Source organism: Apis cerana, linkage group LG13 (assembly GCF_029169275.1).
Source record: "Apis cerana isolate GH-2021 linkage group LG13, AcerK_1.0, whole genome shotgun sequence".
NCBI lineage: Eukaryota > Metazoa > Arthropoda > Insecta > Hymenoptera > Apidae > Apis > Apis cerana.
Window position 1 is genome coordinate 2,323,548 of NC_083864.1, and position 23,524 is coordinate 2,347,071.

General features: G+C 19.9%; 2 protein-coding genes across 4 annotated transcripts in view; one reads left to right on the top strand and one right to left on the bottom strand.

The window, feature by feature from the left end:
- The first annotated feature begins 1,243 nt into the window (after positions 1–1,243).
- The window catches only part of LOC107996957 (ribosomal oxygenase 1), a 40,408-nt gene continuing 18,127 nt past the window's right edge, over positions 1,244–23,524 (top strand). The window contains exons 1-6 of one of the 2 annotated variants that reach the window (XM_062083479.1): positions 1,244–1,403; positions 1,697–2,298; positions 2,413–2,690; positions 2,846–3,578; positions 3,814–4,000; positions 4,100–4,231. In XM_062083479.1, the coding sequence (XP_061939463.1) occupies positions 1,697–2,298; positions 2,413–2,690; positions 2,846–3,578; positions 3,814–4,000; positions 4,100–4,171 (1,872 nt within the window). In that variant the 5' untranslated portion in view covers positions 1,244–1,403 and the 3' untranslated portion in view covers positions 4,172–4,231. Of the gene's footprint in view, positions 1,404–1,696; positions 2,299–2,412; positions 2,691–2,845; positions 3,579–3,813; positions 4,001–4,099; positions 4,232–23,524 lie in introns of those variants that run through there. The other variant, XM_062083480.1, reaches the window with a different exon arrangement.
- LOC107996960 (multiple coagulation factor deficiency protein 2 homolog) lies at positions 5,114–14,715 on the bottom strand. 2 transcript variants are annotated; one of them, XM_017055285.3, is made up of 6 exons: positions 14,521–14,715; positions 12,368–12,499; positions 10,043–10,198; positions 7,273–7,359; positions 6,677–6,837; positions 5,114–5,429 (listed from the first exon to the last, which is right to left on the bottom strand). In XM_017055285.3, exons 3-6 carry the CDS (start codon positions 10,192–10,194, stop codon positions 5,299–5,301), a joined length of 531 nt encoding a protein of 176 aa, XP_016910774.1. In that variant the 5' UTR covers positions 10,195–10,198; positions 12,368–12,499; positions 14,521–14,715; the 3' UTR covers positions 5,114–5,298. The 2 variants fall into 2 exon arrangements, with proteins under 2 accessions (XP_016910774.1, XP_016910772.3); XM_017055283.3 differs by lacking the exon at positions 12,368–12,499 and having other exon boundaries at positions 14,521–14,702.

A 23,524-nucleotide genomic window follows, 5' to 3' on the forward strand; every position in this document is an offset into this window, starting at 1 on the left:
AAAATGATTCTTCAATTTGCATATTATAATATACATATTTCATTTTTCTACATATTAAAATATAGAAATAAATATAAAATAAATATTTATGAATAATTATAAATATTTACATGTTTATTTATTATATTATACATATATGTATATATTAATTCAGATTGAAAATTATTCATGTTTATTTCGTACAATCTATAAAATATAATAAATAATTATATAAATATATAATACTAATAGTCGGTAGAAAAAATATTCTTGATAATTTATTACTTGAATTTAATTATTAATTAAATATAAAAGATAATGCAAAATTCTTATAATAATAAACGCAGAATCTTATAAAAATGAATGAAATATAATTATAAAAATTATCCATCTATAATGTTTGAGAAATTTTCCAAATTAATTTGTAGATTTTTTAAAAATTTATTTCATGATATATCATAATTATTTCGAAGAAAATTATATAAATCTTTCATTTATAAAAATTTCAGCTTAAAATCATCTTGAGATCATATTTATATTTTGTAATAATACTAAGAATAGTGGAATTAAATGAGACATTCTGTATATGTACGAGACATGATTGATTCTATAAAAGCTTTTTTAAAATATCTATTTTTTAAATTATAGATTCAAAATTAAACTAAAAATATGAATAAGAAATAAAACTAGAAGTAAATTTATTCGGCAAAATTAAATCTTCACTATAACTGTACTGTACTGTACTTTTAAATAAAAAAATGTGTTAAAATTGATTTTTTTAATTTAAATTATATAAAATTTATATAACAATAAAATATTTTAAAATTTATTCCAATTTTTATATATATATGAAATGAATTTTTATATTTATTTTATTTTTATATTATATTTTTATATTTTTATATTAAATATTAATTATTACTATTTAGTACTTTTACTATTTTATTTTATTATTTTATGTATATAAAAAAATTATTAGAATATATATATATATATATATACATACGTATAAAAAATTATCTTATTATTCAATTGAATGAAATTATTATTAAATTAAATTAAATTGAGATTAATTTATAAATAAGAAATTCATATATATAGTTGATAAAATATTAAATAATAATGAAATTTATATAACTTATATTATAAAATTATTTCCAAATTTATATTTTTCATAAATTATTTATATTATTATATTCTTATATAAAAAATTTATTTATTATATTCTTATATAAATTGAATATCATTTTAAAATTGATGTTCAAATTAATGTTTATTACTTTCAGTATGACATATAATCATAACCACGTGTTGTGACAGTGATAAATTGAATTTAAGAGTTTTATGAGAATAATAGTATTAATTAATAATTAAATTTAATTGGGTCAAAATTATAAAATTTGTACAGATATATACATATCACGGTAATGTTTGAAAATAATATATTATAAATACATATAAGAACATTACAATATAACCTATATACTTGCCGGTTACATTGTTTATTTATAAATCATAAATTATAAATAATTTATAATTTTTTTATTTGTATATATATTATAGTTATTTATATGATTTTATATTTATTATATTAAGATTTGTAATATTATTTTCTATGAATTAATATCATTTGTTAAATTATAAAATTTATTTTTTAACAGTATTAATATTTCATATATTATTTGTAAGTATTTTTTTTACTATTATATTTTTATAGATGCTTAAATATCATGAACCAGTATCAGCATTTGCAATGTATGCTATGAAACGCAAAAATACAGAATCATCATCGAATTCAAAAAAATTAAAAAGAAAACATAGTTCTCTTCAAGATAAAAAAGTAGTTTCAATCGGTGATACAAAATTTAAAATACAAGAAAAGACAAAACAAATATCCATACATAAAAATGTTCAAGGAACAAATAAAGTTTCAATAAATAAAATTCCAAATATAAATAAAAAAAAAAAATTAATATCTAAAAAAACTAATTCATCTATAATTTCTAAGAAAAATAAATTAATTAAAAAACCAATACATAAAAGAAAAAATAAGAATATAATTTTAATTTCTGGTTCAAAGAAAGTTGAACCAAAGAAAAAATTAAAAAATTCTGTTTTAATGATGAATAGAGCTCTTGCAAAAATGAAACAAATTAAACAAAAACAAATTAAAAAAACAAGAGTAATAAAAAGGACTATCCAAGAAACTACTTATTCTAATTGTGAAACATCTGAAGAAAATCATGAGAATCCTGTAAAAACAAGTCGTTCAATGTTTGAATGGTTAATATATCCTATGAAAATAGAAGAGTTTTTTGAGTAAGTTCAATATAGTTAATATAGTTAATAGAGTTCAAAATAGTTAAATTTTTCTAAACCTTATGTGTTTATAAGTCTGTATGTTAATAAAGAATATATGTTATTTTCTTCTAGAAAGAATTGGGAGAAAACACCTGTTCATATAAAAAGAAATTTTCCTAAGTATTATAAATTACTTATGTCTACTCCAATGTTAGATAAAATATTAAGAGAGTCCTATATTTTATTTACAAAAAATATTGATATTACTTCATATGAAAATGGTGTAAGGGAAACTCATAATCCAATTGGTCGTGCAGTTCCAACTGTTGTTTGGGATTATTATATGAATGGATGTTCTGTTCGAATGTTAAATCCACAAACATATATACCAAAATTACATTCATTAAATGGTATTTACTATCTATTTATTTTCCTGAAATAAATAATTATAAAACAAAAATATTTTCAAGTAAAAATATCAAAATGATTTTAATTATATTTTTAAATATATTTTCTATATAATTCATTATTATTAAGATTAATAAGATTTATTTATTACTTTCAGCTACACTTCAAGAATTTTTTGGTTGCTTTATTGGTGCAAATTCTTATTTAACACCACCTAATAGTCAAGGTTTTGCACCACATTATGATGATATTGAAGCTTTTATATTACAAATTGAAGGTAAAAAGAGATGGAGATTATATAAACCACGAAATCAGAATGAATATTTGCCAAGGTATTCTTCAGAAAATTTTTCACAATTTGAGATTGGGGAACCTATATTAGATACAATTGTAAATGAAGGAGATTTATTATATTTTCCACGAGGAACAATTCATCAAGGTGAAACTATTGATAATACACATAGTCTTCATATTACATTAAGTGTTTATCAGAAAAATAGTTGGGGTGATTTTTTGGAAAAATTACTTCCAAATGCATTAACAACTGCTATAAAAGAAAACTATGAATTTCGAAAAGGATTACCTATTGATTATTTAAGATATTGTGGATATGTACATTCTGAGATTCAAAATAATTCCAAAGATAAATTCAAGGAAAAAATAAAACATTTACTTAGTAAATTAATAGATTATATTGACATTGATGAAGCTGCAGATTTAATGGCAAAAAATCATATTCATGATTTTTTACCACCTGTTCTTTCTGAAAGCGAACGGGAATGTTCTGTTACTCAAGATGGTGAAAAAATGATTGAAAATGGAATTGTTAATAATAGAGTAGAAATAGAACCTGATACTAGATTTCGGTTAGCAAGATCTCATTGTATAAGGTATGACTCAATACAAATTAATGATATTTATAATTTTGAATTTTGAATTTGAATCATTATATAAAATTAATTTATTTACATTCATACAATATTCAAAAATCATATGCGAAAAAATATAAAATCATATAATTTTTTAATATTTATATTTTATTTTTATATTTTTTTTAGATTTATATTTAAATCCATAATTTTAATTCAATTTATATATTTGATATGAATATTATTTTTATTATAGATTAATTAAAGAGGATGAATCATTTAAAATATATTATTCAAGTGAAAATTCTAAAGAATATCATGAGTATGAATCACAATTTTTAGAAGTTAGTGAAGAATTTATACCTGCTATTCGAAAGATGATATTGCAATATCCTAATTTTATACGTGTAGAAGACTTGCCAATTAATGGTGAAGACAATAAGGTAAATACAGAAATATAATTATTTTAAAGCAACATTATAATATATTACATTATTTTTATTTGACAAATTAATATTCTATAAATTATTTTTATTTCATAGATACAAATAGTCAAAGATCTTTGGGAAAAATGTCTTATAGTAACAGATAATCCATTATGTATATTGGAATAATCATATATTTTAAGTAATTTGTACAAAAATTAAAAAAAAAAATAAATATTGAAAGTCAAAGTTCTTAAAAGTATTATTATTAACTTAATTTTAATACTTTATAAAAAAAATAATAAATATATAATATAATTATATATAATAAATATATAAATATATAAAATAATTTGACATACCAATATAAAACATAAAAATAATATAAACTAACACTATAACATAAAATATATTGCTAAAATATATTGCTATATAGGATTATTCATATATTTATACAAAATTACACAATATCATAATAATTTTCATAATTAGGATATAAGAATTTTTTAATATGAATAAAATATTAGTAAAATATAATTAGTAAAAATAGAAAATTATATTGCGATTTATTGATTATAATTTTAGAAATGAATGATATATTAAGTTATTGTATAGTATATGAATGAATATGAAAAAATATATATAGTTAAAAATATTTATATTATTCTTTCTTTTATAATAATCATTTATCATTTAAAACTATTGTATGAAAGCAAAAATTAATTTTCATAAAACTTTAAATGTAGATTGAATTATTTGAATATAGAATAAAATATCCAAGGCAAAATTTTTTTTGACATTTTGAAGAAAGAATTATTTTGAACAAAGTTAACTTATAATGTTTTTTGTTTTTAATAATAAAATAATAGATCACAAATAATGATCTTAAATTTACAAATAATTGCACTTACAATAATTTAAAATATATAATATATTATATATAAATGCAAGATTATAATATTTATTTATTTTTATTATATGGATTATTATGATTGAATATTTTATCTGATTTAGAATTTAATTATTTCTAAAAATTTATTTAAAAGATAAAGTTTCTTTAAAAAAATATACAATTACTTAGATAATATTTTCTCATAAAAAAAAAACGAATAAAATAAATAACTTGTTGTATCACATTAAAATTGCTTGTATTAAAATTTTTAGTTTTTGTACATTTCAATAGAAGACAATTATTATAAATAAATTGAATTTAAAAAAAAATTTGTTTCACATAAATTTTAAACATAAATTTATGTGTTACACAGAATTTTGCAATACATTTTATTTATTAAGAATTTTTTGAATTAGATATATTTTTATTTGTCCGATTTGTTATTTCGTTTTGCTTGAGCAATGTGATCTCTTTGTCTTCCAAGAACATATTCGATATATCCAATGTATCCATCATGATCCACGTCATCTTCTCTGAGTACTCTATCCACAAGTTCTTCATAACAGAAACAAATATTACTTTTTATTCTATTATATTTTATTATATATATTATATATATTATATTTTATTCTATTATATTTATATCTACATAAATTTTAATTTAATTAAATGTTTAATTAAAATTGTTTAATAAAATTTAATAATTATTTTGATATTTTATTTATTTTCATATTTCTAAGATATATTTGCTAAAAGATAGAAATTATTTTATGATATTTAAAAAAAAAATAATTTAAAAGATACCAAATGGAAAATATCTAAAAAAAATGTATTATAACGTTTGTAATGTATTATATTTTATGCTACTTTAAGATTATTACATACAACAATTTTTCATATAAGATTTATTTTTAATCTCATTTAAATCCAAATTAAAAAATTTTTGTTGTAATCAAAAAATAAAATTTCATACATTTAAAATATTATTTTTCTTTTTTTCTATTTAAAAAAATAAAATTTAATTATATATTATTTTTATAATATTTACATAATTTTATTTAGATATGATGATAATTTTAGATATACAAAGAAATAAAAATTTTGTTTAAAAAATTTAAAATAATTTTTATATTTATAATAGAGGGAAAGAAACAAATATAAAACAAATATTTATAAAATTTCTTAGAATACTTACAAAATTTATGTGTTACACAGAATTTTGCAATACATTTTATTTATTGAAATCATTTTGAAAAAATTAAAGACAATAATTACATTTAATAAATGTTTTAAATTTAAAAATTTAAATTTGTCTTTAAATATCAATTTTTTAATTGAAATAAATTATAGCAAACATAATTATTTCATTAATATGTAAAACATAAATCTTTAAACGCATATAAACTTAAATTTTTAGATGTAATAAAAAAAGAAAAACTAATATTATACTTTAATATTATAATAGATGGAATTGTGTAATAGATAAATCTGAATTTAAGAATCTGAATTATCTTTATAATTTAACGCCCTCAAAAGTAATAGTGAATACTTATTTACTTATTAATAAATTTAAAGAATATCAAAAATATCTTATTTAAAAATATGGAATATAAAAAAAATACATATTAAAAATAGATAATATTAAATATTAAAGTTAAATTATATTCTTTTAATTTTATTTTAATTTGAAAATAATTTTGTGTATAAATATACAATGAATGAAAATTTTCTTTTTTTTTTTATTTTTTAATTGGTTATTGAAAAAATTATATACATTTGTTATATACAATTAATTTACATACCTACGATCCAGGGCAAATCATCTTCATAATCCATAGTTTTTATATTTTCGTTTGAATTTTCACGTTCAGCATTGGCAAGTCTGTTTTCGTGAAATGTATGTTGAATCGCGTAAAGAATTTCTAATCCGTCCAATTTGGCATTATTGTCGATATCGTGAATTCTACGATTAATATAGCAATTGAAATTGATTTGAATTTATAATACATTGAATTATTAACATTGCTTTATTCAATCAGTCAATAATTTTTATAACATGTAATCACTTTTTTTTCATAAAAAATCATTAAACTTTTTAATGATTTATATATATATATGTATATGAATTCTTTGATAAGATAAAAAGTGTTCACGAGATAAAAAACTATTATATTTAACAGAAAAAAATAAAACATTTATTTATATAATATTATATAAATATTATAAATTTTATACAACATCAATAGTTGTTTAAAATCGAAAACGAACTTATTATTCAATTCAATATTTAAAATACAAAAAATTTTCTTATAAGATATCGGATATATTATTTTTAAAAATTTTATAACATATAATAAAAAATAAAGACATTATTTATAATTTATTAATATGAACATACTTAAAATAGTGGAATTCTATCTCCTGTTCAGTCATATTCGAAAAGTCCAATTGGTCCGCCATTGATCCTATGTCTTCTTTTAAGTGGCTGGAATTTCGTTTTTATATTTCGAATTTCTGTAGCATTATAGATCGAATAAAAAATATGAATAATGCAAATTATACTGAAACTAAATAATTTATGATAATATAATATATTTCATGCATATTTTAATCGCATAATTGATAAATTTTTGATGCGTTTTTAGATATTTGATTATAAGATGACAATAAGCAAAAAATTGTATTTTAGTAATTATATGCGTACTCAATAAATTTTCAAAATCATTTTTTTTTAATAATTTTTCAAATTTAAAAAATCAAATTTTTTTATTTATTTTCATATACGAAAATTTTCTTTAATTATATATTAATTTGGAAATTTATTAAATGTATTTTATAGTAAAGTATATCTTAAGCTGCATCTTCACTAAAGCAACAAGAATATATTTTTGTTGATGTAAAATTTGAATAAATAATAAAAACAAATACTTATATAATCTTAAGCATTTTGTGGCTTGATTTATAAGATATTGCTATCATAATGCGATTTATATTAAAAATTTGTGTTATATTAAAGTGTTATATTAAAAATATATAAATTTTAAAAAAATATATTTGTGATACATCTTCGCAGGGTTGATCCAAAAAAATTGGTCAAATACAGAAATATTAAATTAAAAAATATATTTTACTAATAATGTATTTAATATATCATTAATAATAAATATAATTCATTTTTTTCAATATATTCAATTGTTTTTAATTGTTTTTACTAGTTTTGATATATATATGATTGCTATCAATTTTTTTCATTATTTCATATATATTTTTCCATTCAATTTGTAAGGTTTTACAAACGTATTTTTAATTTTGAATACTTACTTCTTAGATTTGTTCTTAGATTTGTTCTTATAAATGATTCCATAATATATTACTTATAATAGAATTATAAATATTATTTTATAATAATTTACATTGTATCTCAATTCATAGATATAGTGGCAAATATTCATCTATTTCTGAACGTTGATGTATGATTATTTAGTTAACCAAAAAGTTATGAAAAATATGAAAAATATGAAAATTTGATAAATATCAAAAATTTCGAATATTGTTAATTTAATAATAAATCATCATTGATTTGACTTCATTTTTTTTTTATCATTGATAACAATAAATATTGCTATAATTATAAGGAGCAAGTCTTCTTCGGTTATCATTCACAACTTGCAACTATTTGCTTACGTATGGACGTAATGAATAATTTTAAAATCAAAATTTATGTCTTTTATATTATGTTGGACTTTAGTATGGACAAAATATTTTCACAATTTGGTATTTGTTGGATATTTTTTAAAAATAAGAATAATAATAACATACAGCAAAAAGATCTTCATCATTGTTTCAACGAGGATACAGCTTTAGGCATTACATTTTGTATGAGAGCCAGATGAAAATATCTACAATAAAGACTTTTTAGATGGGAAGTTAGTAATTTATTCAAATTTTTTTTAAAAAAGAAATCCAATGCAGTTAAATTAAATTCGAAAAACATGAAGGATATTTAATACAAGAAATTAAATTGAGAAAAAACATGAATATTTTATCAAAAGAAATAAAGAATTCTATAACAATGGAATAAATAAAAAACTAATGATGAATACAAATCTATCAAAAATTATTTCTATGTTATGTGCACATAAATATTCAAAAGATCATTACAGAAAAAAATGAATATTTATAATTTTTTTTTTGTAATATCTAATAAATGTATATAAATAATAAAATAATAATATTAAATATTATAGTATGTAATAATTTGCTAAATATTACAATATATATATAAAAAACAAATTTTTATTTAAATTTTTATACAAATTTACTTAAGAAAACTAAAATTTTATATTATTTAAAATTTTAAATGGAAAAGTATTCTTTAATATAAAAATGAGAATTTTTAATTAAATATTTTGTTATTTTATTTCATATTCATAAATATAAGAAAAAATATTAATGTCTAAATATTAAATTAAATATCATTAAAAAACAATGAATTTATTGTCATATTCTTTTATTGTTATATGCAGAATAAGATATTATTTTATTCTTTACATTTCTTTATATTTATTATTTTACTAAAAGAGTTACGAAAGTTCTTGATTACACAAATATTGAATAGAACTTAATAAAAGAGTGTTCAAAACTAATATTTAATAAAAATATATAAATCAAAAAATTATATGAAGTGTATAGTGATAATAGAATAATGATAATTTGGGATATTATTTTCAGAATTGTATATATCAAAATTTATATATTTTTAATATTAAACTAAAATTATTTTTTTGTTCAGAATTCAAATTATTCAAATATTCATTAAATTGGCATAACATAAAATAGAAACATATAACATAATTCAAATATTTTATATATTTAATCTCTAAAAAATATTTAATTTAATTAAAATAATTTTTTTTAAATTTACTTTTTTTCAGTTGTTATTAAGAAATAGAATTTAATTAATTCAAAAAAAAAAATCAGAAGCAAACTTTTTAATTTAAATCTATTTAAACTATATTTAATGATCCTTCTTTTTTGTAATAAAATAAAATTATGAACAACAAATAATAAAGTGAAATAAATACTGTATTTAAAATAAATAAATAAATAAAATAAATAATGTATTTAATTAAAATAGTACTCAAGTAATAATTTAAATATTAACTAACGTAGCATCCTGTAGTAATTCTGTATCTTGCGTTATTTTTACGTCTTTCTGTGGAGCGTAATGATGATGAGAAACAGCGCTTCGCGGATGATGTGGTCCACGTAAACCAGTCGAAAATCCGATGCATAAACCAATCATAATTGTAGTTATCATTTGTCTGAAACAATTTAATAATTAATAAATAACACACACACACACACACACACACACACACACACACATATTACAATTAATTTTGATATATTTTTGAAATTTATTAAATTAGAATTGAAAAATATTATTAATAATATAATAATAATAAATAGAAAAAAATATTACACGTATAAATCGAAAAATATAAAAATGCGAAAAACTGGATGACATTTTGTGATATTCCTTACAATGCTCAATAACAATAGGACCTGCTGAGACACGGTGATCGTCTACGTTGCCCTAGCATTGTCCACTGTCACTTGTAGGGGTTGAACACCCTTGGCTAGCGACAGATGGACGGTAGAGGGGGTCCTAGTAATTATTATGCGATTACCCACAAGCCCATTGATTTAGATTGGACCCCGGGGGGTGCAGTGCACGATGCTCTGGGCCCGTCTTCAAATTTGCTACACATCACTCGTCAAGAACTTTGCAATCGTTTAAAACCCTATGAAACGTATACACTGATAGTCTGTAAAGTGATATCTCTTCTTTTCTCTTAATATATTTAGTTTCTAAGACGTAAATTATGATTTAATTATAATAATTTTTAAATTTAAATTTAAATTTTTAAATTTACTTTTTTTCAACTATTACTATTTACATTTGAAAAAAAAATTTTTGAGAATTGTAATCGAAAATTATTTTTCATTTTAAGAAGAACATTGCATTGAAAATGATGATTATTCGATATTAAGTCTCATATTTAATGAATTTAATAAATTTAATAATTTAATAATAATTTAATAATTTAATATTTAATGAATTTAATAAGCTAATTATAAGAATTAAAAATTTACGATATTTATCGATAGTAGATAAGTTTCTAAAAAAGAAATTTAATTATGAAGGATTTATGAAGGATTTTTAATAGAAAATATGAATATTTTTTTTCAAATTATAAAAAACATTCCATATATTTTTCTTTTATTTCAATATTGAAGACATATTAATATATTAATTTTCAAATATTCCTTTCTTATAACATCAATTTTGTATTTATAGTCATATAAATTTGCTATTATTGATGAACAAAATATATATTTAAATGTCCCGTTGAAAAAAATCCAAATTTTTTATTTGCATTTGATATAAAAGAACTAATATGTAATATTAAACATTATAAAAATTTAAAAATAATATAAAACAATATAACGTATAAAAATTCATTTTACGTATAAAAAAATGATTTTAAAATATATTCATTAATCATTTTTTACTTTTTTTATAATTAATAACAATTATATATATACAAATATTTATAGTAGAATTAATTTTTTTTTCTACCAATTTAAATTAAAATAAGACAATAATATTAATTATTAACAAACAAATATTACTTTAATTAAATCAAACAAGAATAAATATTATAATTAAATAATTAAAATCATTACCTATATAAATAATTTTATATTTCATTTATAAAAATATTTTTTTTATTTTATATAATAGATTATTTTACAATTTAGTACTTTTTAATTTTCTGTTAGAAAGATATTATCAAATTATTCGTAAATAAATTAATTCTTAGTTATAAGAATAAAAATTTCAAAAAAAAAAAATAAAAATAAAAAAAATACTTGTACCTAATGTAGTTTAATATATGTACATATATATACATATATGTGTTTGTATATATTTTATACGTGTTTTATAAGTATTTCTTATATGTTGAATTATATTTTTTGAATTAAATTAAATATCGTAATAATTGTATTAAATATATTTAAAAAAATAAATAAAATAAATAGTGTTAAGAAAAGATAAATAATATGATAATTAAATATTTTCTTTATCAAAATTTAAAAATTAATATAAAGATTAATTTAATATAAAAAAATATATACATATTACTTATTATATACATAATATATAATAATTTAAAAAATTAGTTAAGAAAAATGTTTTGATATCTTAATGAAATCTATCAAATAAAGATTTTGAAATAATTTTTTTCATATAAGTGATAGTAAGCAAGTGAAGAGCAAACAAAAGTGTTATTTTTAGTCATGTTTACACTCAAATCGAACACTCGTGAATATTTGTGTAAAGAACAAATGAAGATAGGTGTTAAAAGACACGCGAGATTGACAGGAATCCAGGGTACTTAGGAATCAATTTTATATAGGCTTACAGTGGTCGAGTGAAAATGCATATGTTGAGGGTGCCTCAAGGGGCTTTCGATGCAAGTGGACCCCCCCCGGGGTACACACCCCAGTTGGAACAGAACACTCTCGATTCCCCCTCCTCACTTTGGTGTCGAAATCTATAAATAATTTATATCATTTGGTCCATTCACTGAAAGAGCCCATATGTACCTGTGTCGCCTTACAGGGGACCTAGATTTTTTTCCCCAGAATATCGCTTGAATCAAAAATCTCAATCGAGAGTGTATGTAATATATGCATTCAAATACTATTGTATTCATTGATATTATTGTATTCATTAATGAATAAAAAAAAAACAATGTTAATTCAATATTCATTGACTTAATGTTTAATAAAGATACGTTTCTATTAACTTGCGATATTTTTTGCGAGAGCGATTCTCTGACATGTAAATACGTTTGAGATAATGATAATTATCGATATGTTATAGTTAGATAATTTATTGATAATTTTTGATAATATATTTTGATAATATTGTTGAGACATTGTAAATAGATGGTGAGATATAAATGATCAGAATATTTTTTCTTATTCAAAATTATTATTATACTTAAAAATATTATTTATATTATCACTTACTTGTTGATAAGTTTCAATAAAAATAAACTTTATTAAAAAATAATATCTAAGCTTTAATATTTAATATTCAAAAAAGTAAAAATATTTTTTAGACTAATTTTTTTTTGGAAATTATTATTATGTAATTAATATTAATTACTTTTTTAAAAAATACAATTGCTTAAATTTTAATATGCAATTTTAATTATTGAATTTTTAATTGAATGAGTAACAGAAATCAAATTTCATTGTATTTCATTTGATTCGTAAATAGTTAATTTATTGATTCTACATTTAGTGCTAAAATTATCTTAGTGCTAAAAAATTTTTAAAATAGAATTAATTGATTTCATTTTTGAATAGTATAAATATAAATTAAGGATTAAATATAAATCTTTTAAAATCTTCTTAAAAAAGAATGAAAAAAATATATGAATTGGAGGGAAACCATATATTTGATTAACAATAAATAAAATTATTCAATTTCATTGTAATTAAATTTTTGCTTTAAAAAAAAAATAAATCAAACAAGAATTAATATGGTGTACCTGCTGATATGAAATATTGATGATTGATTCATTGAAATGAAATAAAATTAAAATGACCTTTGCAAAATAATAAATTCAATTTATATTGACAGGATTGATAAATATTTTTAAATATTGAATATATTTGATATTAATAGTTAATTACATTGTCAATTTATTTCTGTATATATCTCTTATAATTTATTGCGATAATAATATATATTTTTATTATTATATTTTTTCATAATTTTCTAATTTATACATATTTTTCTTTTATTTATATCTATAAAGAATATACTTTAACTGGAACATTAAATTTGGCTTTGTTATTATATAAAAGCAATTTGTATCTTTCAAAGCAAGTTTTATAGATAAAAAAAAACTTGTTATTTATTCAAGTTATTGTAGAATAATATATGTATTATATAAAATAATCCATACATAAAATATTTTTCATTTGTTTATCAAGATTTAAATATTTTTTTCTAATATTGAAAAAAAATGAAAATCAATAAATTAAATAATGTGAATTGTTTATATTAAAACGAAAAAATAAAGAATGAAATATTAATTTACATTTAAATATAAAAAATGATATAATATATAATAATGTTTTGACATTTCTTCTATTTTGACATTTGTCAAAAATATTTTTAGTATATATAAAATCTAATAAAGATTTATAAATAAAAAAATATTTTTTAAAAATTTACTCATTAGAAGAATAAAATTATTATTCTCTCGATTATTAAACATTTTTATATATTTAATCATTATATTTCTATATATCTAAAAAGAAATGAACACATATTTTGTGAGTAAATTTTCAAATAACCCGCCCTCTATCTCTCAAAGTTCAATATTCATAGATATCTCGAAACATATTCTCGAATCGAAGAAATTAGAACCTATTTTGCTCCAGATTAGGTTATTCTAACCTAACCTTAATTCGAGATTGGTACCGATGTTTTTTAGTCAATTTGAATTGTGCGAATTTGATACATATAAAGAAATTAATAAATTGTATTATTTACCTGGATTTAACGATCGACTGTTGAATTATTGATCTTGGGATATAAGTCGAACTTCCGTTCGATTTTTTTTGGTCGATCTTTTCAATAATGTTTTCCACTGGATTTTCTCTTCTGTAACGCGCGTGACATTTATCGACGTTCTTCATGGAGTTTGCGTATTCGAAGAGTTGCTCGTTATACTGTTCATTCATAAAGCGGGATATTTTGCTTTTGAATTTTACAAATCGATTCATTTGTATATTTTAAAAATCGAAAAAATATTAATTACAACGAATAAATCTATATCTTGAAAATATATGTATTCAGAAAAAACCAAATTCAAATGCAAATAATTGAACCTTTAGAGATCATTAAATTACTTAGATTGTTACATAACATGAAATGACCGATTTTATAAATATATAAAACTATTTAAAATACAATAGCTTAAATATACGATTAAGTAATATTTATTATATCTTAACTATATGTTTAAAATTAAATAAATATATATACAAAATTTGGATAATTTTATTATTATTGTTTTATTATAAAAAGTATTATTGTTTTATTATAAAAAGAAAGAAAAAAAACGTATGTTTCAATTTCAAATTTGAGTAAAAATATTTAGTAATGGATCTTTATAAAATCATGTTAAAACAATAGACAATTTTTTGTGTGAAAAATTTATATTAATAAAGATAGATAAAAAATGAAGTTAAATAATCATTTTCAATGAAGCTATAAATGTCAAAAGTCTTACTTAAATTAAGAATTCGATCATTTTATTTGCAAAAACTTAATAGAATATTTTATGTAAATATTTTATAAATAATATGAATATTTATAAATTTTTTTAAAAAATTATTTTTATAATAAATACTTATAAAATTACTTAATACTACAGAGATAAAGTAAATACATTTAATTATTATTAGAATTATAAATTTTAAAAAGTATATAAAATTATTTATATTCAACATTATATTTATAAACAACATTGATGTTTGATATAATAATTAATAATATAATATTTTTTTGATAAAAATGATTAAAATTATATTTTAAATATTTTTTTCTAAAACTTCATTTTGTTAGATAAACGAATTAAGTAAAACTGAAATATTTCATTTTGATTTTAACTAGACATATGAATTTAATAAACTTGAAATATAAATCTTATGTTAAAATTTATTTTAAAATGAAATAATTGAATTAGAAAGGGAATTTTTACAAAGTTTAAGAAAGTATCATATTCTTATATAAATAATAAATATATATTAAATTAATTTATTTCATATTATATTCCAAAAATAATTTTATACATTTAATTTTGAAAAATTTACTTATATTTAAATTTACTATATTTTGTGATTATATATAGATGTTTTTTTATTATATATTCTATCTTTTAATAAAATATGAATGCAATAAATTATTTTTTTTTATATTCTTTTACTGTTTATTTTTATGAAATAAATGCGATTTAGATTCTTAATTTAAATTTCCTATTAAATTACTATTAATTTAGTACTTATGGATATACTTTTATTCAACCGTGTCAAAAAAAAAAAGAAATTCTTATATTGTTTTATTATTTCATTTTCAAGTTAGGATTTAATTTAATTTAAACTGATATTTTAAAAATAAATGTAAAAAATAAAATTTAATTTGGATAAATATTTTTAAATAATCCAGCATTTTTTACATTGAGTTAGATGCACTTTGCTATATAAATTACATTATATTCTGGTTTTCTATGATAGTTCATTTTTTCCTAAAATTGTCAGATACGCCGAAATCCATCAAGATAAAAAATTGGCTGAAAATGAATATAGGCTTTCCTTATTCGTTTTTTTTTACTGATGATTCCATTAAATTTCCAATAACAAAAATGTTGATATTTCATCGTCAAACTATTCACTTTTATTCAAAAAAATATTTGAATTTTTCTATATCGAGTTAAAAAAATGCAATAATTATTAAAAAATTTTTATTTTGTTTATTTATTATGTATAGAAGCAAAAAATAAGAGATAAATTTATTGTATTTTATAATATAATATATATTCAAAATTAAAAGGTTAAAAAAATTATTATTTTTATTATTTAAAAATAACAATATATAATTATCAATTCAATAAAAATTTTGTAAAAAAAAAAGTAGATAGATAAATAATCGATAAATTAAGAAAAAAAACTTCTTTAGAGATTAGCTCTTCTGCTTCATTTTAAAAAAATTGATGAAAATATAAACAAAGAAATTTTCGTTTTTCTACTTATTTATTTACATTTATTTCTTTATATTATTATATTTAATAAAAATATTTTTCAAAATGCAACAATAAACAAATTAGCTTATTTCTATAACTAAAACGGTGAATATTAAATATAATATTTATCTACAAGAGGAAAGAATTTTTGGTAACATATAATAAATAATAAATGATAACATAAATAAATAAATGAAAAAATGAAAACTTTTGATTTTTTTGCACAATTTTCTGCAAAAAATCTGAAACTTTATTGGTTTCTTATATATTCTCGCAGTTTTGACATTTTTATTATTTTCGATATATGTAAATCAATATGTAGATTTACAATACATGTGATATGAATATAATGAAAAAAATATATAAGTTTTTATATTCTATTAGAATCAATTATAAGCAATTATCATCTCTCAATGTTTGAATTTTTAAATTGGAATAAAAAAAAATATCTTCATAAATAGAACATAAATGATTAATATTTTTACAAAATTTTTTAAGATCAATTTTATACATTCAAAATTAGATATATAATTTCATTTAAAAAAATGTAATTGATCTTAAAATCTCCTCTACTATTCGATTTAAATAATATTTGTTAAAACAATTTTTTGATAATTTTAAACTTTTGTAAAATGTTCGACCGTGTTCAGTTAAACGAAACATCCTATATATATTCATGTTTGTATCATAATTAACTAATTAATTCGAATAAAAATTACATGAATTGACAATCTGCCGCGTATGTATTTCGTTCCTTCGAAATGAAATGATATCACGTATAATAATCGTAACAAGCAAAATAACTTCATTAAAAGCATTTGTTGCAAATGACATTGCACGTGTGCGTGTAAAACAAAAGAAATCGGTTTGACCATTTCGAGAGACATGCAAAATCAAGAGCTTTGAGAATTTAAATTTAAATGGTAATATTCTTTTATCATTTTGAAAAGACATTCTATAATATGTAATATCGTGTAATGAAATAATTACAATAATTATTTTCACGAATAATATTTATTAATAAAATTTTATTCATTAAATAATTTAATTTTTTAATTTTGTATCCTTCTAGATAATTGTGAAATTTTACTGTCATTAATTTGCGTGTGCAAATTATACCATGGAATATTTCCTATATTTGAAATGTTATTCTTCAAACATTTTTTTTTTACTTCTTTAAAACTTAAATTTAAGTATCGAGTTAAACGAAATCAATTTTAATCTTTAAATGTTTAAATTCAAGAAATTTACGTATCAAGAGGGTCGCTAAAATTCAAAAAGTTCGATACAAAAAACGTTTAAAATTGCACAAAGATCAATTTGAATAATTTTATTAACTTCTCAACATTAAAACAATTTGAATCATATTTAAATAACATAAAAAATTTTTTTAAAAATATTCATTTGCGAAAAATCTAAATTATTCTGTTTGGGACTTTCTATTAGTTTTAGATTTGATATAATCAATTATCTTTAGACGACTGATTGTCAGTCGTTTTATTGTTTTTTTTGAATTTATTTTTCACTTTAAGTTTTTTGTTTTAATATTATTATATTTTCTTTATTAACATTCTTTATTAATTTTATAATTATATTAATTATTTTTGCAATTATGTATATCGCAGTTACGCGATATATATACGATATTATACGTATCTAATTTTTATTATTATAATATAATCATATATGTATATATATTATTCATTTATAAGAAACTTTCAATAAAAAAATGATAAATAATAAATATATTATATTTTTGCCAAATATTTATTTTTATTTTTTTCTAAAAATGCTTAAATATGAAAATATCTTATTTTTTTCTGTTGTCGATTACTTTTGTAAATCATATATTGTTATGTCAAGTGAGATTTTTTTCTATTGAATGCTATTATATATATTTCATTTAAAAAGAAACAAGGATATTTTATTACATATTACATCATATTGCCAAGCGTTTTATATGATATAAAAATTAATTTGCAAATAATAGTATTTTTTATGCACGATTCTGAACCTTCATAGATAGCGAAATGTTTCAAATCAATTCTTTATTTCAAACTTTCTGATGAAATATTTCGTATGCTAATGAAAGATTCACGAGATACCTCATCCATCGTAGCATCGTATAGATGGCGTCATGATGGCGAGATATCTCGTTCACATCATCGTATCTATGACATCATAGAGCAGAAATATCTTATTCTTTTTAAACGAAAGAATTAACAATTATATAGGTATATAACATAATACATTTATAATAATATATTTTGATAAAGAAATTTTTTTTTAAAATATATACAATGATAGGATTTATTAAATAAATAAATCAATTGTTCGAAAATTAAAAATTATAATTATTGAATAATAAATAACAATGAAACAATTCTAAAGATAAAGAGAAAATAAAAGACAAAAAAAGTAAAGACAAGTTATAATGTTGGATAAAAAAGTTGTATCGTTCTTTTTAGAGATAAAAAAATGTATATCTTATTTTCAAGAATTTTTCTTGAAAATGATAAACAAGAGAAAAAAAATTTGTATCTTTTGTAAATAATATATTGATTCATATAAATTTTTCGTGGTTGCATCTTTTTTAAGATAAGAAAAGATCAAAAATAAGACAAATAAATCGATCATTTGTAATATTGTATTCAATTATATATATTGTAAAATAAAATAAAGAAACATTAAATAAAACATGTGTATTTTGATGTATATTAAGATATAAAATTATATTTAGATAATAAATTATATTTACAATTATATATTATATATTATATATTTACGTTCATATATGATACATAAATTTTTTCTTTTTTCATTTTCCTAATTATTTTCCTAAGATTCTCCTTTAAAATTATTATTCATTTCCATATCTAAAAATAATGTTGAAGAAGAGCTTTTTCATTTCTCAAAATGTATAATATTTTATAAACGATAAAATGACAAATCAGCTTGCAGCAAATTATTTTGAAAAAAATAAATTTGTTTAAAAACATAATAGAGACTGCATAAGAAGCAAGTGAAAAGAATTTTCCTAGATCACTACTTAACTACATAATGCAAATATATATAATAAAAAGAGAGATTAAAAAATAAATAAAGTACAAAAAATATAAAAGAATATTCTCTAATAAATAGAAATAAATGTATAATAATTAATAATATATAATAATTATAAAATAAATAGAATAATATGATGTGCGCGTGTAAAATATGATGTTGGATAAAAAGTGATCAGGAAAAGATACGAAAACTGGACTTAACGAATGGAAATATAGAATCGTTTGAATATATGGAGAAATAAGAAAGCAAAAAAATATGGCATAACAGTATTCAAAGGAGAGTAGAAAGGAGAAAAAAAAAGGAAAAAAAAAATGATTGAAGGTTGGATGAGCAAAGGAAAATGAAAAACCGGAGAAGGGGGGAAGATACAGAGTGGAAAAAGTACGCGAAAATGGAGACAGTGAAGAAAACAGAGGATTGGACGTTACGTGTGCAAGGATTAAACTCGAAAAAAAAAAAAAGAAAACGAAAAAAAAAGAAGAGAAACGGGGAAAAGGGGATGAAATAGAGAGGACCGAGTTTTGAAAGTAGGAAGGAAAGTAGAAAGGGAAGTAGATGTTCGTGAATCGGGAAAAGAGAATGAAGGAGAATAGTATGGTACGTATACATGTTCGAGGAGAAGCGAAAAGAGAGAATTAGAGAGAGAGAGAGAGAGAGAGAGAGAGAGAGAGAGAGAAATTATAGAGAAGAACGAGGAGGAGAAGGTGCGTGCACGTGTATATGTGACGGAGAGAAAGAGTGAGGAAAGAGAGAGAGAGAGAGAGAAAGGTGAGGAACGAAGAGGAACACGATGGAGAGAGAAAGGGAGAGAAACAAGGTACACGGATGGGTCTCTGGTTGCCATGGTGACCACCGTCGCCTAAAGCTATGCTTTTATTGATTCCAAGCCGCAAACAATGTACAGGAGTGGATGTTTCGCTCTGTTCTCTCTCTATCCGTCTGGATAGTGAGGTATTAACGTTCCCCGAAATACCGATACTTATGAGCACGTGCCCTAGAAAAGTAGGGTCACGCGAAGAGCCTTTCGATTAATTTGCAGGAAACAGATGCTTTATAATTATATCTATCTTTCTGTTGAATTCAAATTTCTAGTTTCATATTTAGAATGGTTCAATTCTGGCAACCTTTCACATGTTCGAATTTTGATTCAAGTCAAGTAGAGGACTGCCAAATTAAGAGGCCCTAACGAAGAGCCTGAGAAATTTATGAAGATCCTCTTTATACAAAATGTTCATAATCTGAGAAAAAAATATTTCGAAGAGAAGTTGGACAGGTTTCAATCAATGACGAATTGCAATATTTAAAATTATTTTAATTATTGTCAAAAATATTTTTTTAGATAAAACAATTGCTTTGGTTTTTTCTTAAATGACAATATATTTTTAATCTTATAACATTATTGCTATGTAACATTGTTGCTGATGTAAAGAATTTAATAATATAAATTGTAATTGTAAAATAATGTTGTTTTTTGTAAAAAGTTCAGAAAAATTCTGTGGTTTTCTCTTATCTCTGATGCTTACTTTGTTTATTAGTTAATCCAGTATTAAAATAGAGGAAAAAGTACAAATATAAGATAACATGAGACAAGATTTTGATGGAATTTTTGACAATAGTTAAGATTTGAACAAAATGAAGATGATCTCTTTTTATATTTATAATAATTTGTATCGTTTATATTTTTTTTTGTTTTTTTTTATCATAATGAAAAGTTTCTGTATTTCAATGAAATTCTTCATTTAATTTGAAGAAACTAAAAAATATAACTTATTGTGCATTAATCGTAATTTCAGATATTAATGGAAATTTGAATATTATATTTGAGTGTGATGAAACGGCAACAAGTAATGACGAATAAATAATAATATGAGATATTTGGAATTTATTAATAAATAATAAAATTTCAGTCATTCGTCTAAAAAAATAAATTTAAAAAAAGAAAAAACTTGTATTCATTTATTTATAGTTATTCTGCTATTTATATCAAAAGATAAAAAGAAATTTAATAATAGTATTTGTTAATTACAAGAAATTACATAGTATATTTTATATATAATGCTTAGTTAAAATTTGATTTATTATTATATCTATTGAATTTATTGATAGTTTACATGACTTGTATCACAGAAGAAATTTAATTTTAAGTATTTACTGGATAATACTTAACTTGTGATAAATGTTAGAAGACTATGTTAAAAGATAATAAATACTTTTTAACAATTAATTTTAATCATTAATTTATTATTAATTTATATATTTTAATGATATTCAAAACAATTTAAGAAAAATATGATACTTTTAATCTGTTTAATATAAAAAGATTAATTTTCAAATCAAATATCTTAAAATTTTAAAATCAGAAAATCAAGTTGAAAAAATCGATAAGAATAAAAAGTATTTGTTTCTCAAAGAATTTAAATTAATCACGAGAATTCCTATTAAAAAGAAAAGCAAGTTAATCACAACTTTATGATCTTGGCACAATGTCAAGACAAAATCAATTTTAAATATGCCTTTCTAAACAATTTTTGTTTAACGTGTTCAATGGGGATGACGTGAACGTATACGCCATGAAGATTTTTTATTCTATGACGATTGACGCATACGTTATGATCTTTCTCAAGAAACGATGAAAACAAAAATGAAAAATCTTCTATAATCTTTCCTTTCGCAAATACTTTCATGTATCATTCAAATTTGTATCAGTGTTCAAATTTTTACATTTTTACATTTCGTTGTATTTTTTTGCAGTTTTAAATTGTTTTTTTTTTTTTTTGTATTTATCAAAAATTAATATCCACCGATAATCAACATTCTTCGATTTTTGATACTGCATCAAAAATATCAAAACATTTATTTCGATAAAGTTTAATTTCCAGATATATCAAGATAATCCAAGTTAAATTTAAATAATTTCAAAAATTAAATATTTCTAAGTTAAAACACTGAAACATACACACGATATAATTATTTTGTTTTATAAAAAAAAAAAAAAATAGAAGAATGTACGAATATCACTATCGAAAAGAAGAAAGGAATTTTTTTTAAAATGGGTAATCTGTCTCACAGGATTGTTGTTTGCCCGCGGTGCACCGAAAAATCAAATCTTTTCTCTTTATCCGTAACCACCTATTCAAAATCGAATCAATAACAATGAGTGGAACTACTGATGCGAAAGTCAGATCGCGATTGAGTTTTCTACCCGATTACAACGAGCGGGACCTCCTATCGTGATATCTGGATGAACTGTACCGCCTAGGGAATGCGTTTCGTACGACAGAAACGTGTTCCTTCGATCTTCAAAACAGCTTGCATTATATCCATTATTGGTTAAAGTTCAATCGTAGGATGATTTTGAAAAAAAAAATTGAATGATACTAAAATATTCAAACGTTATTCAATATTATTTATAGAAAATAATTGATATTTAAATATTATTCCAATTATATTATGTTGTTACACGATTATTGTTACATGATTGGTGACAGAAATGTGTAAAATAATTCAGAATTAACCGATTAAATATAGTGTTAATAATATTTATTGCATGCCAATTTAAAGTTTAACGATTGATTGTAACTTGAATAATATTTCGTATTGTTTTGTTGAATGAAAAAGTAAATTATATATTGTGATAAACTATCCTTAAAAATTGAATTCGAATATTTTTCTCATATTGATTTAAAA